Here is a 19,416-nt window from a genome sequence, read left to right as displayed (position 1 = left end):
CTTTAGTTTAAAGAAACCAGACCAAAGACCCTTATCTCACGAACCTCAAGAATTTGCATGATAAATAAATACTCTGTAGCAAATATAGATATATTATAGGACAGGATATAGCAACTACCGAAGATCCATCATCACCATGGCCTCACAAGCAGTGCAATTGCGTGTTGAAGACAGTCAAGTAAGAGATTGTTTTCTTCTATATTCAAAGTTTTGGAATAATTAATATTCTGAAATTTTGGCAAATTGAATTTTGGAATTGCAGGTGGTTATGGATAATGGCATACTGCAAGTGTATTTATCAAATCCAGGTGGATTTGTTACTGGAATACAATATAATGGCATTGATAATCTGCTTGAAACTCTTAACGAGAAGGATAATAGAGGGTATGTTCGTGCACACTGAGATTCAGATCTGGTGTGTGATTAATCATTTTCCCTCACTATATATTAATTCATGAGACTTTATATGGTTACTTTTAATAATGAATTCATAGGTATTGGGACGTTGTTTGGAGTGAAGCCGGAAGTACGGGAACAACTGGGACATTTGAACGGTATGTGATCATCGCCTCTCATAAGTTTAGTTCCCATTTTATATTAAACCAAATGTTACTACTTAATTACCAGAGATTATCATAAACCAAAAACATAATGAATCAAGATTTGAATTACCACTAAAAGAAATATTCAGATTTATCTTATCGTGTTTCGAGAACAAGATTGACTAAGAAGGAGGAGGAGACCTATGGAAACCAAAAAAAACACTTGGAAAACTGTAGCTGTAAATAATGATGATGTCTTTAGTGCTGTTATGACGAGGTAGTTTGCAATTAATTGGCTACAATGCACTGACGCAGGATTGTAGGAACAAGTTTTAATGTTATAATGGAAAACGAGGAACAGGTTGAAATCTCATTCACAAGAAAGTGGGATCCATCTCTGAAGGGAAAGAGAGCACCTCTAAATATTGACAAAAGGTACTCTTTAGTATAGAATGTTGCTAAACTATATAAGATTTGATTTTGATCAATGAGGCATAATAATTAATTATTAATTACATTTAAACAATTAATATTTGTGCAGGTATGTGATGCTTCGTAATTCCGCAGGATTCTACTCGTACGCCATCTTTGAACACTTACAAGAGTGGCCTGCTTTCAACATACCTCAAATAAGGATTGTTTACAAGCTACGAAAAGACAAGTATGGAGTAACCTTATGAAATAGAATAGTATATTAGATCTTCTTCATTTTTTGTGCACTAAATTAGCTTGCTGCAGAGATAATTTTGAGAGGTTGCTTGTGCAGGTTTCATTATATGGCCGTGTCGGATGATAGACAAAGATTTATGCCTCTCCCGGACGACAGATTACCGGGAAGAGGAAAAGAACTAGTTCCGCCGGAGGCAGTTTTGCTAGTTAATCCAGTGGAACCAGAGTTTAAGGGAGAGGTATACCTTTTTTAATTTAATAAGAAAAAATACTAGACCTGCAATGCAACTCTTAAAAAAAAGTAAAAGAAAATGATAATAATACTCTTACTTAATTAATTCTAAATTATTGTTGGATTATTATTAGTGTTAAATATTTATCAACTTATTAATAAGTAACTTTTACTCAAAAATTTAACTGATTATTTTATGAAGTTTTCTCTTTTAATCATATTTTTATATATTTTATTCTTTTTTATAGCTAGACTTGAATCCAAAACCTTTAATCAAGTATATTATTATCTTTTCATTTCTTTTTCAAATTTTTTATCATCATATATTTTACCTATTTTTTCTTTTTATTTCTCTCTTTCTTTAACCTTTTATATTAAAAAAAGTTAAATTTAAATATAGTCCCTACTTTCTTTCTATGTTCAACCTTTTTTTTCTTTGCTTTTATAAAAAAAATCTACATTTTGATCGTTGCATGAAAAAACATTTACAAATTAATCTCAATCTTTCTTGAGGTTATAATGGAGTTAGAATTATCTTTGGGACTAAAAAAAGTAGTGTAAGAATTAAAATATAAAATTTTGTATGTAAAGACTAAACTGAAAAATAATGTGAAGTATAAGGGGCAAAGTATAACTTTAGCAAATGGTAGGAATCAATTTGGAAATGTTTTTCATGTAAGTCTAAAGTATGGAGTTTTTTTCATACTGGACCAAAATAAAACAAAATATATTCTGATTACAATTATGATTTAACCTTCTTAAAAATGAGATATATATATCTATCATCAGTCAAAAAAGAAACTATATAATTATTAGATCACTATATTATTGAAAAATATACGTCTGGACCTCGTTTACTCTCCTTTGTTTAAAACCCAAACAAATAAATTTAAGTGAAACACATTGAATTTAAATATTTTTTATATTATAAACAAATCATAGATCACTATATTATTGAAAATCATTAACTTTTGTGATAATTATCTTTAAAATTATTCTTAGATTGTAATTTAATTAGTTGAGGATTTTAAAAAAAATACACAAACAATATATCAAAACTAAACCTTACTAAAATACATAATAGCCTTTAAATTTTTGTCAAATGCTGCTAATTCTAGCTAAAAAAATTATTAAACCAATTTTTTATTTTTTTAAATAACAAAAGTCTATAAGCATTAAAAATATTGTTTAATAATAATACACAGACAACCCAACCCTTACTCTATAACATTATTTTTGCTTAATGAAATTTATTGTTGACCGATTAAGGTGGATGACAAGTACCAATATTCAAGTGAGAACAAAGATCTAATGGTTCATGGGTGGATAAGTTCACAATCCGAAGATGATCCAGCCATGGGGTTATGGGTAATCTTACCCAGCAATGAGTTTCGATCAGGTGGCCCAGTTAAACAGAACCTTACTTCCCACGTAGGCCCAATAAGCCTGGCGGTAAGTTTTTCGTTGCGAAGGTGAAGCATAAACTCACCTATTACCATTTGCATTAGTTGTTAATGAGTGTTAGATTAATTTCAATGAAAAACTATTACATATTAACATTTTTTCTGATTCTTATTAATTGGCTAAATACAAATAGCTTGCAATATTGTTGTATGTGTCAGATGTTTCTTAGTGCTCACTACGCAGGAGAGGATATAGTTTTGAAACTCCAGCCTAATGAACCCTGGAAGAAAGTTTTTGGGCCAACTTTTGTTTATCTCAACAGTTTGTTAAATGGCGATGACCCGTTAGAGCTCTGGGAGGACGCCAAAAATCAGGTTTCAATTTTATTATCAAGTTGTTAATTAGACTTATCTTAAGGAGATTTTTAGATTCATGTAGGAAAATTATATAACAAAGGATTAACAGCAAGGGGCTTGGCTCCTCCTCACAAAAAAAGGAATTAATATATATATATATAAACTACTAACTCTTAGAAAACCAAAAATGGTTTGTAGATGAAGGAGGAGGTTCAAAGTTGGCCCTATGATTTTCCAGCTTCAGAAGATTTTCAAAAGTCTAGCCAGCGGGGGAGTTTGTGTGGCACATTACTAGTTCGAGACAGGTACGTAACACCAAAGTCCTAATACAAGACTATGAACTCCCATTTTTACATTATCGATCACTCTATTCACATTAATCTGAAAAATATAATACAAAAAGATTAAAGTAAATGATATAGTGTAAAATTAAGAACAAAATGTAACTTTTGTAAAGTGAATTTTTCAGGTGTGTAAGTGACGAGAACATAATAGCAGAAGGCGCATACGTAGGGCTGGCAACACCAGGAGAAGCTGGATCCTGGCAAAGAGAATGCAAGGTTTAAACTACAGAAGCATTTACCAAAATTGAGTTCATATATTGTTTTATTGTTCTCCACCAAATAATCAAACACTTCAACATTTACATGTGTAAGTAGTATTTGGGCAGCAATATTAACTTTCGAGGCCTATTTTGTTTGGTCAGGGATACCAATTTTGGACTAGAGCAAACGAGGAAGGGTACTTCTCAATCGATAATATACGCAGTGGGGATTACAATCTCTATGCATGGGTTCCAGGTTTCATTGGAGAGTATTGGAATAATGTTGTCCTCACCATAACACCAGGTTATTTTAATTTCATTTTTTTATTATATGTTAATTTCATTTTATTGGACAGAGCATGTAACCCCTGAATGTTCCTTTAAAATAAACTAGTTTTATAAACTCTACAAACTAAACTATGCTTATCTTTAGTGAAGAGAAAAGAAAAATGTTATGCACGATGTGATACAATTACAAATAATTATATATTATAAATTTTTGTCTCTTATAAAATCACAAATTCAAAGTTGAATTGTTTGATTTAAAAAAAATAAGATAAAAAAAGTTAAATAACTGAATAAAAATACAATTTTATCCTTACAATTCTCTTCATGCAAGTCTGACTTCTTTCCACAAATTTATGATTTATGGGGGTAAAAATATGAAAGTATCATTTTCATAACTGTAACAAGGAAACAACTATGCTTAATGGGACCTACATACCCCAACTTAACTCTGTCCTCAATGTCATGTACCAAACGAAGATGTCTCGTTTCTGTCGTCAGTAAATTAATTTCATCACTTATAATAAACACAACCTTAAAGTCATGTCTTGAGTAATAACATAAAACTGTTTTATATTATTATATTATTAGTGCATCATCGTTAGCGAATATTGTTTTACTTGTTTGTGTTTTAGTCTATGTTTCTTAAATACTATAATAACAAATGAAATATGCAGGTTGTGAAATAAACCTTGGTGACATTATTTTTGAGCCACCAAGAGATGGCCCAACATTATGGGAAATAGGCATTCCTGATCGCTCTGCTGCTGGATTCTATGTTCCTGATCCTAATCCCAAATACATTAACAAGCTCTTTGTCAACCATCCAGACAACAAGTCAGCTCCTATATTTACAAATTAAATCCTTAGGTTCAACATGTTTAGCTTTGTGATCCCACCAAACTCCACTATTGGATTAATTTCTTAAGTCTCGTTACCCATTTATAGGTTTAGGCAATATGGTTTGTGGGAAAGATATGCAGAGTTATACCCAAATGAAGATTTAATTTATACAGTGGGTGTCAGTGACTACACAAAAGATTGGTTCTTTGCACATGTCCCCAGGTATGCTCTATAGAGACAACATACAATTATATTTGCTTCTTTAAAAGCAATTATATTAATTATCCATGAAAGATGAAATTAGTGCATGAAATACAGGAAGCAAGAAGATGGCAGTTACCAAGGAACTACTTGGCAAATTAAGTTCAACCTCGATGACGTGGAGGCAAGTAACATCTACAGATTAAGATTGGCACTTGCAAGTGCAAATATCTCTGAATTACAGGTTTGGAACCTCACAAAACTTTTCTGTGTAATCTCACATTATGGATGTTTAATTTAGAATACTTGATTTTGGATTTAAAATTAATTTTAGATGAATTTTACATGTTTAGTTTTAAGTTAAAAAAAAGTCAAAATTTATTTTTGACATCAAGAATTAATTCTGAATAGAAGTAATTTTGAATAATTGTTGTTTTGGATAAAAAATTTATACTAAAAATATAAATCAAATCAAATCCCATCAAAATCAATTTTAATTAAAATCAATTTGGTTAATTTCATCTAAACGCGGGCTGCATCAATTTGTTGAGTATTTTCATTTTCTATTATTGTTTCATTCCATGACATTTTTGGTCTGGATATCATAGGTTAGAGTGAATGATCCAAAACAAGATCCTCCTCTGTTCACTACGGGAGTGATTGGGAAGGACAATGCAATAGCTAGACATGGAATTCATGGACTCTACTGGCTATTCAGCATTGATGTGCCTGGTCTTCTGCTAGAGAAAAGCGTTAATATTATATTTCTAACACAAACTATGGCTAGTGGCCCCTTGGCCCTCTTCCAGGGGATAATGTATGACTATATTCGTCTAGAAGGTCCTAACCCTTTTCCTCACCAAAAAATACATTAAATTTGTTTATTCAATATGAACCTGCTCCTACTTACAAACACCTTCTACAATTAAATATCTATCATCGTGTTTTCTTGTATTGTATATATGTAGATATTAGACATTTAACTTGAGATAATTGAATATTGCAGCGATTTTATAGTGATCAAACGATGTTCCCCTTTGCTAGGTCCATGAATTAATGGGTTTGTTCTACTTTCTTTTGTTGGCAACTTGTTTAATGGGTGATTTTTTTGTGTGAAGAGGATTCATGTTCTGGTCCATGACATGTGTGCTTGGGGAAAAAAAGCCAAGTTTTTTGGCCTTCCGTGACCTTCAGAAATAAAATAGAGACTAAAACTAAAGTGCAAAAGTTATATTAAAGAAATTAAGTTGGATTAATTCATACTTAATTAACAATATTACATCCATGTGTAAATTGGAACTACTAAAATACATTTTTGTTTCCCACTTTCCCTTATGCATCAGTAGCAGAAAAAAAGACAGAAATTTTGTAGTAATTAACTAGTGAAAAGCAAAAAATTATGCAGATTTATTGAGTCTGTTCTTTATATCTTCAGCAGCATCCGTAGCCTCAACTTGCATCTTGGTAGCCTCAAGTTCAGCTTCACTTGCTTCCTTCTCATTCCTTGCAGTAATAGTCTTCACCTATTTTTTATTTTTCAAACAAAAAACACCAAGTCCTCCATTACACGAAGCAATTAATAATAATAATTAATTCACCACAACACCAGAACAAAAAAAAAATGCAAAGTGCTAGTTTAGATTTCGAACCTGACCCACAAAAAACGCTTTTACATATCGAAAACCTTTCTGTAATGAAGCTGCGAAAGACAAACAACCCTTCCTCAAACGAGACACCGACGAGGTCTTCTTGTGATTTGACAAAGTTGTTGAAGATGAAGAATCCATGTCTCCCATTGCTACTTGATATATTATTAATATTAGCAGAAAAAAAAATACCTTCCCTGTCAAATTCAGAATTTGAAAGAGACAATAGAAGTAACAGTATTTTTCACATACAAACTGAACCAGTTTTCTCTTTAAGAAACAAAAATGAGTTAAGTACTGAGTTAGGCTTACACGTTTCTGGAATATTGCTTCGTTCTTTATATACGTGGCAGCTAGATAGACTACATGCGTCAGTTACCTTTCTACTCATCCCTAGGTGATTGATCTATTTTTTGGCGTGTGTATCTTAAGGATAGATAAAAACTAGTTTTAAAAAAAATTATTGATAACTAGAAGTTAGAAATTAATAGTTAAAAATTAAAAAAATAATTTATTAAACTAAAAATATTTAATAATTATGGAAGGAATTAAAAAGTATAACATAATAAAAAATAATAAAATTATGATTCATTTAAAAAAGATAATAATAAAAGTGAATAAATATATTAAGAATAAAAATAGAAAAAAATTTAAAAAATAAAAGTGAGAATTAGTATTTTAAAAAATACATTTAAAAATACTAAAAAATATTAAAAAATTATTTACTTAACAGTTAATTAAATAAAAAATTTTAGCTAATAAACAAAACTAGAAGTGAAAGTCTTGTCCAAAATAACCTAAGTATGAATTTCAAAATATCAATTTATATTTCATCATCATCTATATGTGTGTTTGATATTTGCTTAAACAAAACCATTGAACGTGCCTTGATTGAGACTGCAGAAAATTTTCGCAGTAACGTCCACGTATTTAAGACGCATGTGTATACTTTGAAATTTTGAATACGTAACCTAAGTATAGAACTTTCATCTTATTAAATGCAGCAGCTTCACCTTATGCAATTTATTTGTGCAGTTAACGGCATTGTAGCTCCATACTAAGGCAGTAACTGGTTTCGAAGAATTGATCAGAGAAGAAACAATGTCTCATGTGAATTTAGCATTTTAGCCTCTGTTAGATGCGTTTCACATTTTTCTTTTATATTTTTTTTATTTGATATTGATTTAATTAGGATGTTAGGCAACCCAATGATATTTAAGATATTTTCACAAGTTTCGATTCTTTAGATTAATTATCAGTCTGAGTCACATCTAAAACTCATTGTTCCTCTCCAAAAGTGTATTCCACGGGATCGAATCAAAGTTCTTTCTAACATATTCATTGTGTATTGTTAACTGACCTACACCAATTAGATACATTTTTTCTTTATATGAATATGATACTTTTTTTATCCTGAGTTAAATATTACGGGTATCCTAACTCACTATATTAAAGACTAATCTCAATCGTAATGTATTATTACAGTATTTTTTTTTTTCTTACATGAAAACATTAAGGATTCAAAGTTCTCATGATAAAACTTTATCATTTCTGTCATGGTAAACATAAGTTATCTTTCCTATATATATAAAATAAATATATTTCATATAGACATCATATTATTATTATTTATCATTGTTGTAGGATTTGATGACTTTTAATTATTAGTATATAGAATGACTTTGTTGTTAGATTGTAAGACTATATTAATGTGAGTTTTATTTATTGTTATTGTGTATAAGAGAGTCTAACTTAAGTAGTTAAATGAGGTGTCTGAGTCATAAATTCACTTGATATTGAGTTTCATTTCTAAGAATAAAAAAATTTGATCATAGTTTTCCAAAGTTTGAAACAAGAAATTAATAGAGTCTTTAGTGAACAATATTTAAATAATTGTAAAGTGACAAAAAAAAAATTCAATCCCCCTTCTATAGACTTTGGATCCATCCCTGTGCACCACCACCATGATCCAACAATGTCACACAATCATCTTACGTAGGATCCATCACCCTTGCACATGCGACCTCAACCTCTGAGGCTATGTGCCCTTGACTCTCTATTTTCATATCTACAACGAAAATTTGCTCATGTTGAAAAAGGGGTGACAAATCCCCACTCCCATATTTTACAAGGATAATTTTAAAAAAAATGTGAAAAGCATCCCAAGAGGGTAGTGCCATTTGCATTTATAATAGTGCCAATAGTAGTTTTCTTTTTATATGGGTTACATTTTTTAGGCCTGATGGCCCAATGGGTCAGATCAAAATGGCAGATTTTACTTGTTTTTAATCTAAATTTATATAAATTTTAAATAAAAAACAAAAATAATATTAGACAAAAGTAATCCATATTAAATTTGGCTCAATTCTTTTTTAACCATTTTTTTAGACAAGACCCGAATCGTTCACTCGAGCTCGACCCATTTTGTCAACTCATTATTAATAATATAAATATTTTTTATCCATAAAAATCAAAAACAAATATAAAAATTGATGATAATTCATATTTTGTTCAACCAATCAAATTAAATCGATTAGAGTTAGTAATATATATTCAAATAGGATTAAAAAAAGTAAGGTTTTATAAAATGAAGAGCAAATTATGGAAAATTAAGATTAATTAAAATAGTTTTTAAATTCAATTCATTCAAAAATAAAATATATCTTCAAATTTGATATAATATATTAAATTAAAATTAAAATTATATTTAAGAAATAATATTGAAAATAAAGATATAAGTTAAAAAGAAAATTAAATGAGCACATAACTTAATAAGTATGAGAGTAATTCTTAAAAATATTTTCATTTTTTAAATAAAAAATATTCTCATTCAAATATAAATATTAAAATTTATATTTTAGAGATGAATTATTGTTTTATAAGTATTTTGCAATTCAACAAATTTAACCGATCTGGCTTTTGGTTTTGTGAGTGAATGGATTTGTCAATTGTGTTCTTATTTAACAGAAAAAATTCTGAATATAAGTTATAGAAATTTGTAGCTATATAAGTGTATATATATAGCATAACTCAATGTTAAAAAATATAACAGAACTCAATAGAAAATAAAATAATGTATTAACGATAAGTTGTTAACTTAACAAGGTACACGGGATGCTATTTTTTATGTGCCAGCGTCACCTCTCACATGTCAAAAACGTGATCAAGGGCACAATGGGCATTGCACACCTTTCTCCAACCTTCACTATATATACCCTCTCCTCCAAATTCTAGGGTATAAAAAGCCCCAAATTTCTCCAACGCTATCGAGCCAAACCCAAACGTTAACTCAGAAGAAGACCAGCAGAAGAAGAAGAAGAAGAAACAAAACCGAACCACTTTCAACTCTCCAACGTCGCCACACGATTCGTAATTCGAATTCCATCATCTTAGATCTCCGTTTTTTTTGCTGCTTCTGCGTTTTCTCGCTTTCTCCGCAATCGCAATTACCATCTTTCATCGTTTCTATTATTACTTTCAACTCTCTGAATTCCTTCGAATCATTTATGTTCCGTGTCGACGCGTGCGTTTTGTTCGTCGCAGATCGCGTTTCGCAGGCTGCAATGGCGACGTTCGAACTGTACCGCAGGTCGACGATCGGAATGTGCCTGACGGAGACGCTGGACGAGATGGTTCAGAACGGCACTCTCAGCCCCGAGCTCGCGATTCAGGTTCTGGTCCAGTTCGATAAGGTGCGGTTTTTTTTTTCTTCTTCAATTGGTTATGCGGTTCGGTTTCTGTTTCTGGATCTGTTTTAACGGTCTTTTTATTTTATTCGCATGCGGATATATTTTAGTCCATGACTGAGGCTCTGGAAACACAAGTTAAGAGCAAGGTCTCCATCAAGGTAACATAACACCGTTTATTTTTCCACAAATCCATTTTTATTTTGTATGAGATGTTAAATTTTGGATATGGCTTGGACATTTATTTACTCTTCTGCAATTGGTTGTAGTTAGGGTTGGAAGTGACTTGAGGTATTTGAATCTAATCAAGTCTTGTTTGAAATCCTCTTGTTTTTTTGCTCAATGAGTTAAGCTTGACTTTTTTTAATTCCTTTATGTACAATACAATTAGCGTAAACGATTTAGTAATCAGTTGAAATTAAGTTGAATGCTAATGTTTACTGAATTCAAGCATTGTTGAATTAAGTTAAGTTAAATGTTTTTCATGTTAAAGGCAATTCACGTGGTAAAGGAGCTATAACACGTGAAAGTTGAAATTTGTCTTATTTATAAAGAAGCCAAAAATTTCAGCTCATTCAACGCATTTTTGGTTATATGTTCCGCAAAATTTGATCCATGTCCAAGTCCAACCCAACACTTCCTTCTATAGCTTTCATGTCTTATATTTATTGGACATGAAAGCATGCTCAAGTGCATTTGTAACACCCTCTGAAATGTCCTATCAGTCATTCATGAATTGAGCTGCTAGCAAGTTTTTCTTCCAGTCCTAGTTGTGAGTTTGTGCAATTTGGTGTGTGAGGACTGAGGACGTGTTTGCTTTTTTGTTGCTGATATAGCCTTGCTTTCTTTATTGGTCATGCTAATAGTGGACCGTGGCGAAGAGCTGCCACCCCAAAAAATGCTATAGCAAGATTTTGAATGTGTGTTTAATTATATGTTCTCATGTTCTGTTTATATATATTTATAGATTATTAAATGTGATATATTTTTCACCATTTTTTAATGATATTAAATACTATTTATAGAGTAGTAAGAGTACCCTATAGTTTTATAATATATGATTAATAATTTTTTTTGATAGGGATTTACGATTAATATAAAAACAGCAAAAAAGAGACCCTTCCCAACTGTAGGAATGTTTGAGGTGGATAGTGGTCCATTTTTATTTTCTTATTTTTCTTCACCATTGATTGTTTGAAAGTCACATGCATTTTTTTAGTTACCTGTACGCATTGAATGCAATAAAATTATTTTAAAATGTTGATCATAGAACATATAAAGCTTTTTCGGTTAAAGTCCCATATAGGCTAAAGATAGTGTTGAGATAGAATATATAAGTGGAGAGCAATCCTCACCTTATAAGCTAGTTTTATAGGGTTGAGTTAGGTCCAAATCCACATTGTTACACTTTAATTAAATATCTTTTGTTATTTTCATGATTGAGTATTGGTTTTTTGAGTGAAAAAGTATGTTCATTAAAAATTAAATTTATGGTTGAACCGAGGATTCTGCATTTGTTATTGAACTCAATTACAAGACATTGGTCTTCCTTTCTACAAAAACTATTAATACCAACAGATGTTATTCAAACTGAGAATGTTGGCATGATTATCATAAATACCTTTCCACTCAATTTTATGGCTTTTAGACATTTGAGATTCATTTGTTAGGTGTGCAGTCTACTGATTATATATAATCTGCTGATGGCTGATTTCTGAAAATGAAGCTAAGCATATGTTCTTTTTTTTTGTCATGGCGGCTTGCTGTATTTTTTGTCATTATTACTACCATAGCCATCAGATTATATGATTATGACTGTTAAGATTTGCTTTTGCAGTCAGTCACACTATAATCTCTCTTGGTCTTGCTTGCTTCCCTTTTTTTCTTCTTTTTCTGGTGGGGGAGTGGGCTAAAACCAGACATATGGATTTGCTTAGGTAGCATTTTTATTTGTGGAGATGCTTGGTTGGAAGAGTTTTGATTTGTTTCTCCTGGTGAGTCTATATGGGTAACAGAAAGTAGATCTTTTTTGGTTTAATAGACTGAAATTTTCATAGAAAATTTAATCTGATAATTTTTCAGTATTTCAAAGTGAAGCCTGAAAGGCTCTATAATTTGCAGATCTAGTATCACTCTTTTCTTTGCTTGTTATAAAATCAATAGAGAAGACCAAAATATATAGTGTTTTTTTTAAAAAAATATGGGGAACAAGATGCCCAATATTTTCACGTGAGCTCTGCAATAACTCTTCATGCTGGTCCTATTAAATAGAATATTATTATACACAAGTTTTTTGTATTTTCGTTTAGCCATATATTATTATTGGTGGGTTAACTATTCATTTGATTCCTATAGTTGGTTTCATTTTAAATTTTAGTCCCTATTCAAGAAAGTTTGTCCCTACATGTGCATAAAAGTTAACTTTTGGTTCCTATTGCTAATATCAAAGAACACTTTTTTGGTGATGTAAACCTGCTACAAAAGGTTTTTGGCAATGATAAACCACCACAAAAAACTGTTCAGGAACTTTCCTTGTATGGAGATTAAAACTTAAAATGGGAACAACTATAGGGATCAATGAATAGTTTAACTTTATTAGTGTATATAAGAAGAATTCATCAATGGAATAGTCGAATAGAAAAGTAGAAAATGGAATTTTATAATGACCAAAAAGCAAGAAATATGATAAAAAGAACTACAATATCTGAAAAAAGTTTTCATCACTAACTAGTAACTGCAAAACAGTTTTTGTTTTTCTAAGCTGATATCACTATGGTGTTCCTTGTTCACTAGCTCTAATTAATGTTCATCTCTTAAAAATTCTTTAGCTTAGCTATGCATTTGGATTTTACTTATATTGATCCAGAGCATGATGGAACTACCGGTTCATCTCAAGTTCTCAATCCTTTGGCGTTTATTGGTCAGCACAATCATTGTTGATCATTCACCATCTTCCATTTAGTATGATTGGTACTAATATTTTCTGTCATGGTAAATCATTGTTGATCATTCACCGTCTTCCATTTAGTATGATTGGTACTAATATTTTCTAACGGAATATTCAATGTTATTATTGATCATTCACTACCTTTTGTGTAGTATGATTTCACATTATTTTCTGTAATATTACTCGGATGCTTTTGAATGTGTTTTGAAATGGTGATGCTTCTTGTCTAACGGAATATTCAATGTTAATTTGACTTTGGGCTGCTGTGAAGTCATGTTGTTGGTGTGTTCAGCTGCTGTTATCTTTAAATACTTTGCAGTAGTGAAATCCCCCAATACCTCCTTTTAACATCCACACATTTTGTGTTCCATACTGCATACATGATTTAGATTTGTAATTCATGAATTATGCTGAAGCTCGAGTCTAAGCAATGAAATCACTTATTGCCTTTTTTTCTTTTCATTTGTCAATCACAGGGACATCTCCATACATATAGATTTTGCGACAATGTTTGGACCTTCATCTTGCAAGATGCTTTGTTCAAGAACGAAGACAGCCAAGAGAATGTTGGACGGGTTAAAATAGTGGCGTGTGATTCGAAGTTGCTCACACAATAATGTGCCCAATTCTGCTACCTTGTCAACAAGGAGAAATTGTTGTCATCTGCTGGTACTATGGAAATGGTGGCCAGACCATAGTTACAATGGTCTTAAATTCTTGCCGGAACTAGCAACTACTGTATGTTATTATAGATTTAAAAGCCATCAGTCTTCATATCATTAGGTAATTAATGATGCTATATTGAGAATACCGCTTGGGAATTGGATGAGTCTACTCTCTTCTTTTAAGTGTATTCTGTTCTATTCTTCTGTGAGTACCAGTAAGTAACCTAGTTTATTTTTCATTGGCTAACTAGTAAGGTTGGACAGGCTATGCATCCCTAAAATTTCTTATGCACCCAGCCTCCACCTATAACCACCAAACACCATTGTTGCAACCACCCAATGTCACCTCCACACCACACCAAACCCACCATTGTGTTGCCACCCAACCACCACAATCGCCATGTGATCCACGACCTTGTGCGAGGTCGCATCACTCCCACATAGTCACCAATTGATTGTGAATGGCTGTCTCTCCTCGAATAAGTTAATTTGACTAAAACAATTGTTATTAAATTATTTTATTTCTAAAAGTAGTTTTGTCTTTAAATATGACTTAATTAAATTTATAATGACTAAAATTAATTATTTTAGCTATGGAATTAACGCAATTAGGACAAAATTATAGTTGTCCTACTTAACCTAATTTTCATAAGTGTCATAACTAGTCCATATGTGTGTTTTTAAAATTCAATTTTACCTAGCCTTACTAACTCATTGTTAATGACATTTTTTCAAGTGCTTTTAGTCAAACTTTGTCTTAATCCCCTTAAAATGTTGAATTTATGTCAAAGTTTAACACTTGAATCCAATGACTTAGGTCCTTCAATACAGATTAATAGCTTAAAATTTTAGCCTTGCATATGAGGTTTCATTTTTAAGTTTTAAAGGTTGTGAAAAAGGTTAAAGATAAAAGTATTTTTTAGTCCAAACCACTAAATAACTAAGCAAAAACATATATATATATATATATATATATATATATATATATATATATAAAATGATATCATATTGTCGAATGAAAAACTAATTGATTGAATTGCCTAATGCTCTAACATAATTCGAAAATAAAAGTCAAACAATTGACACTGGAAAGGAAAATATGCTTGTCAGCAATCGATTCACAAACTATTAAAGAAAGTGTTTGGTGTAGCTGTATAGGTGAGGAAAACAAGTTACTAAAACAGTAAAATTAAACTGAAAATCGGTAAAAACAATAATTTTGATAAAGATAAAGGAAATAAAATAAGCAATTACATTTTTTATTTGTATGAATCAAACAATTGTATTTAGTACGGTCCCTCACTTCTCAACAATTTTAACCCATTATCTTCAATAACCGCCATGCTCCCTAGATTCTCGGCAAACAATATATGTCTCTCTCTTTGAGTAACAGTAAACAACAACAGCAACCATTTTACTAGGTCTTCAGCATAGTTCCTTTAAATAATTAAACTAGCCTTAAATTTATCAAGTCACCGAAAATTCACTCTTAGGCTTAGCTCAACTTAATTTGGCCTGTAACCAGAATCAACCTTATCATCAATAGTATTTAAGAATCTGTCCGGCCACCAAACAAGTTTCACATGTGGGCGTGCGAAAATCAGTTCGAAAAAAAAATCGAACTAAACCAGCTTACTGATTTAAACGTCGTGATTTTTAAACCAAATTTGAGAACTATTTTTTAAAACCAGTTTGGTTGGAACTAGTTTAAAAAATTGGTTCAAGCTGAACCAGTTTAAATAACCAAATTGGTTTCAAACTAGTTTACAAACTTATTTTTTTCTTTTAAAAAAAATTCTGATTTTAGAAGAAAAAAAATTGTTATTATGTGAATCAAACCGGTTTTAAAATAAATTAGATTTAAACCAAACTAATTTTAATCGAACCGGGCCGGTTCAAAAACAAGTTAAATTCGGTTTTAATCTCACCTTTCTTCTTTTTTTTGGCATTTTAGAACACAGTTTCAGTTTTGCTATTCCGGCTCGTGCTTTGGACGGACACAATATTCTAGTTTTTTTCAAGCTAAATCGGTTTGAATTGCCGAAAATTTGAATTTCGGTTAACAATACATATAAACTTGATAAAATAGTCAACAACAGTCAACCAATATCATCAATGATAAGTAGAAAAAAAATTGTGCAATTAATATGACAAAATGGCAAGATCAAAGCTTTTCATTCCAAGAAGAACATACTCATCAAATTTAATATTTTCAAGAATAAAACTCTACAATAAGAGTTTTTTAAACAAAGAGTCTATCCAAGCATAGCAAATAAAACCATCATCAACCTTGAAGATTTGTGTTTATAAAATATAGTTTCTCAGTTTCTCTTATCCTAAAGGTGAGTTCATGATTCTTCGACTAGATAAATTCAAGAAAGTAAGAGCTTCTAAGCTCTAACAACCACTAAGACAAACCATAAACAATGGAAGAAAATGAAAATGAGTGAAGAGAAAAAAGATATTGATTTGATGCAACCCAAAAGAAAATAATAGGGAAAGGAGAAGCTTACCTACGCTTGAGTGAATGGGAGTAAGCCAAGATCTTAAAGTGGAGATGAAGGAATGTAGAAGCTCTTTGTCTTGGAGTCTCGAAAGCAAGAAAATGAGAAGATAAATGACAATTGTTAATGAAAATCGTTAATAGTTTTTTAAAAGAGTTTATACCTATTAAACACTAATTTTTACTAGTGATTTTATTAACTAATAAATATTTAAGAGATTTACTTAATTATTAATAAAAATAATAATAATAATTTCAATAATAACGACCATTATAATAACTTTTTATATAAAAGATTTATGTAATAATTTCAATAAAAATAGCAATTCTTGATGATAATAATTTTGATGATAAATTCAATAATGCATTTGATAACAATGTTAATAGTAATTTCAATAGCACTAAACAATGAAGATTGAATAAAAATAATGTTTAGAAAAGAAATGGAGATTAAAAAGAGATGTGAGTTTATAGAAATACATAAAAGTAGGATGAATATATATATATATATATATAAACCAATAGTTGTGACACCCTTTATCCTACACATATACGTATTAATAATAAAAGAAATAGGAATGCAAAATTAATTAAAGGTTTTAAAACACATTTATATAAAAATATTTCAAAGGGTAAAAGACTCACATTCACTTTTCTAACATCATAATAGAACTTGTCCAAATAAATAATAAAATTATCTCGGCTCAAAATAATGTTATCCAAGACTTCATGCAATTAATAAAAAAACATATACCTCAATGTCACATCCTATCAGAGTATTGTGTTCCAACGTCTTCTAGCATGAGGTTCTCCATAGTCATCCACCTAACCATTTGCTCCCAAGAACACAAAGTTCAAGATCATCACAGGATCCAAAAACAAATAACACACGGGGAGTGCGTTATCACATTCCTAACTAATAGAGAGAAATAAGATAACATAGATATACATATCATATACATGAAATACACCTTACTTAAACACAATTCATGTCATTCCACCACCTATCACGTAACATCACACCTCAATACAACACGCCTCATTTATTTTCACATCATTCGCGTACTCAAGGGTCAAACACAATATCACTCAACCAATCAATATCAATCAATACACAAGTGTTATGCAACAAATATACTAAGACTCAATCCTATATGCAATGTGTTATCATGTCAGTGAAAAATCTCGTCGGACGCCCAGGAGTACATGACAAGACAAACCACACACTAGTAAGTTAGGTCACTCTCACTGGGTAAAATCATAGAGAGATCAGTCAGTGTCACTTTGTTTTGTGAGAACGCTCTAATCATATGGGATCAACATAGGCTTCAAGGAACATTCAAACCGAGTATATTTACCCCTAAAGCCCACACTCCGAAAAATCCGTCAGAGCCTCTCCCTCCTGATTCAGGTCCAACCCAGAAAACATTTTAGCATGCAGACATTATATGAACTGTACAAAACACACGATTCCTCAATTGTTCTCAAAATAATTTTATCTCGTCGTGCTTATGATTAAACTCGTCGGGTCTCCACAGTGGTTCCCATCACAATACTCGTTAAGTCGTCGCGCATTAACTCGTCGCCCTTCAACTTGTCGAGTTCCCACACTGAATTCCATCACAATACTCGTTGCGCAAAAACTCATCGTCCTTAAAGGGTTTTACGATTGTGTGATTGCATAGTTCATAGATAATAACTTAATACATACAATATCAATACACATGTATCTCACCATTCATCATAGGTTCAATTTGTCACTTACTCACAATTTGAATCACCATTTCATAATCTCAATATAAACAATTTATACAAGATGTTTCTCACAACATGGGGAGTAAAACCCCTTAAACAATTCCACGCAATCATATTAAAATCAACGAATCAAAATCATAGGTCAAAAACAAGAAAACACCAAGAGCACTCAAGTTTATCAACCAATTCGCATCAGGACATCAATTGGTTCGTCAAACACAACAATATCGTATTTATAATCGTAAAGGAAAATTATAATTTAATAAACATTCTAAAATAAACCCCAAGTTAATCCTTTAAGGATCCCTACACATGTTCATTCTAACCCCAATTGCGATAAACTCATCCCTTACCTCTAAGCGGGCTCACGTGTGTATTCCAGCAACAATAACGACATCTCTAGCGATTTCCTGAGATTTCTTAAGCTTTTTCTCTGATTGCTCTGCTAGGGTTTCCAAATGTTAGAGAGAAAGAAAAAAAGATTGAAACCTTCATTCCACTGTCTGCGTGCGATGAATATTTCTACCTCCACATACATTATCTCGAAAACCCCAATGGTTGTTGTGTGCGAAAATGAGTTCCGAACCTTGTGTTCAAATTTCATGATGATCCAATGATTAACGTATTCGAAATAATGGTTTTACTGGGACAGGTTTGGGTGTGTGCGGGAAAAGAGAAAACTCAGTGCGAGGTACATTTCTTCCACCACAAACATTATCTTGAAAATCCCAACGGTGATTGTGTGCGAAAATAAGTTTTGAACCTCGTGTTCAAATTTCACGACATCCACTGTTAACGAGTCCGAGATCATCGTTTTACTGAGATAGATTTGGGTGTATGCGAGAAAAAGAGAGGATTTTCGGAGAGGAAGAAGGAAAAATGAATTTGAGAGTAAGACAAATATGTATCGTCAGTATGAAAAACTGATCTAATATGTCTCTATTTATAGTTAGGGTACTCTTAGCCTATTATTTACTTTATTTTTTTATTTTTATTATTTTATAAACAGAAATTCTATTTTATTTCCTATCAATTGAATAAATAAAATATCTTTTTTATTTTCCTTCAAATCATTATTTTAATTAATAAAGTTATTTCTCCTTATTTATTTAATTATAAAAACTTCATCATTTTTCTA

The 19,416-nt window shown here is 31.2% G+C and overlaps 3 protein-coding genes across 3 annotated transcripts; 2 read left to right on the top strand and 1 right to left on the bottom strand.

Moving 5' to 3' along the window:
• LOC114395644 (probable rhamnogalacturonate lyase B) lies at positions 1–6,030 on the top strand. Its single transcript, XM_028357477.1, has 15 exons — positions 1–178; positions 263–384; positions 495–554; positions 858–977; positions 1,084–1,203; positions 1,309–1,450; positions 2,713–2,895; positions 3,066–3,221; positions 3,402–3,508; positions 3,673–3,763; positions 3,910–4,051; positions 4,710–4,869; positions 4,981–5,097; positions 5,194–5,320; positions 5,685–6,030. The coding sequence occupies exons 1-15, from the start codon at positions 137–139 to the stop codon at positions 5,949–5,951; spliced, it is 1,956 nt and encodes a 651-aa protein (XP_028213278.1). The 5' UTR covers positions 1–136; the 3' UTR covers positions 5,952–6,030.
• A 274-nt stretch (positions 6,031–6,304) lies between these two features.
• LOC114395633 lies at positions 6,305–7,000 on the bottom strand. Its single transcript, XM_028357466.1, has 2 exons — positions 6,726–7,000; positions 6,305–6,599 (listed from the first exon to the last, which is right to left on the bottom strand). Exons 1-2 carry the CDS (start codon positions 6,870–6,872, stop codon positions 6,474–6,476), a joined length of 273 nt encoding a protein of 90 aa, XP_028213267.1. The 5' UTR covers positions 6,873–7,000; the 3' UTR covers positions 6,305–6,473.
• Positions 7,001–9,946: 2,946 nt separating this feature from the next.
• LOC114395623 (transcription initiation factor IIA subunit 2) lies at positions 9,947–14,259 on the top strand. The gene is made up of 4 exons (XM_028357456.1): positions 9,947–10,091; positions 10,266–10,414; positions 10,519–10,569; positions 13,832–14,259. Exons 2-4 carry the CDS (start codon positions 10,286–10,288, stop codon positions 13,970–13,972), a joined length of 321 nt encoding a protein of 106 aa, XP_028213257.1. The 5' UTR covers positions 9,947–10,091; positions 10,266–10,285; the 3' UTR covers positions 13,973–14,259.
• Positions 14,260–19,416: the final 5,157 nt, after the last annotated feature.

The sequence above is a fragment of the Glycine soja genome, chromosome 2 (genome assembly GCF_004193775.1).
Source record: "Glycine soja cultivar W05 chromosome 2, ASM419377v2, whole genome shotgun sequence".
NCBI lineage: Eukaryota > Viridiplantae > Streptophyta > Magnoliopsida > Fabales > Fabaceae > Glycine > Glycine soja.
This window is presented reverse-complemented; position numbering and strand designations above follow the sequence as displayed.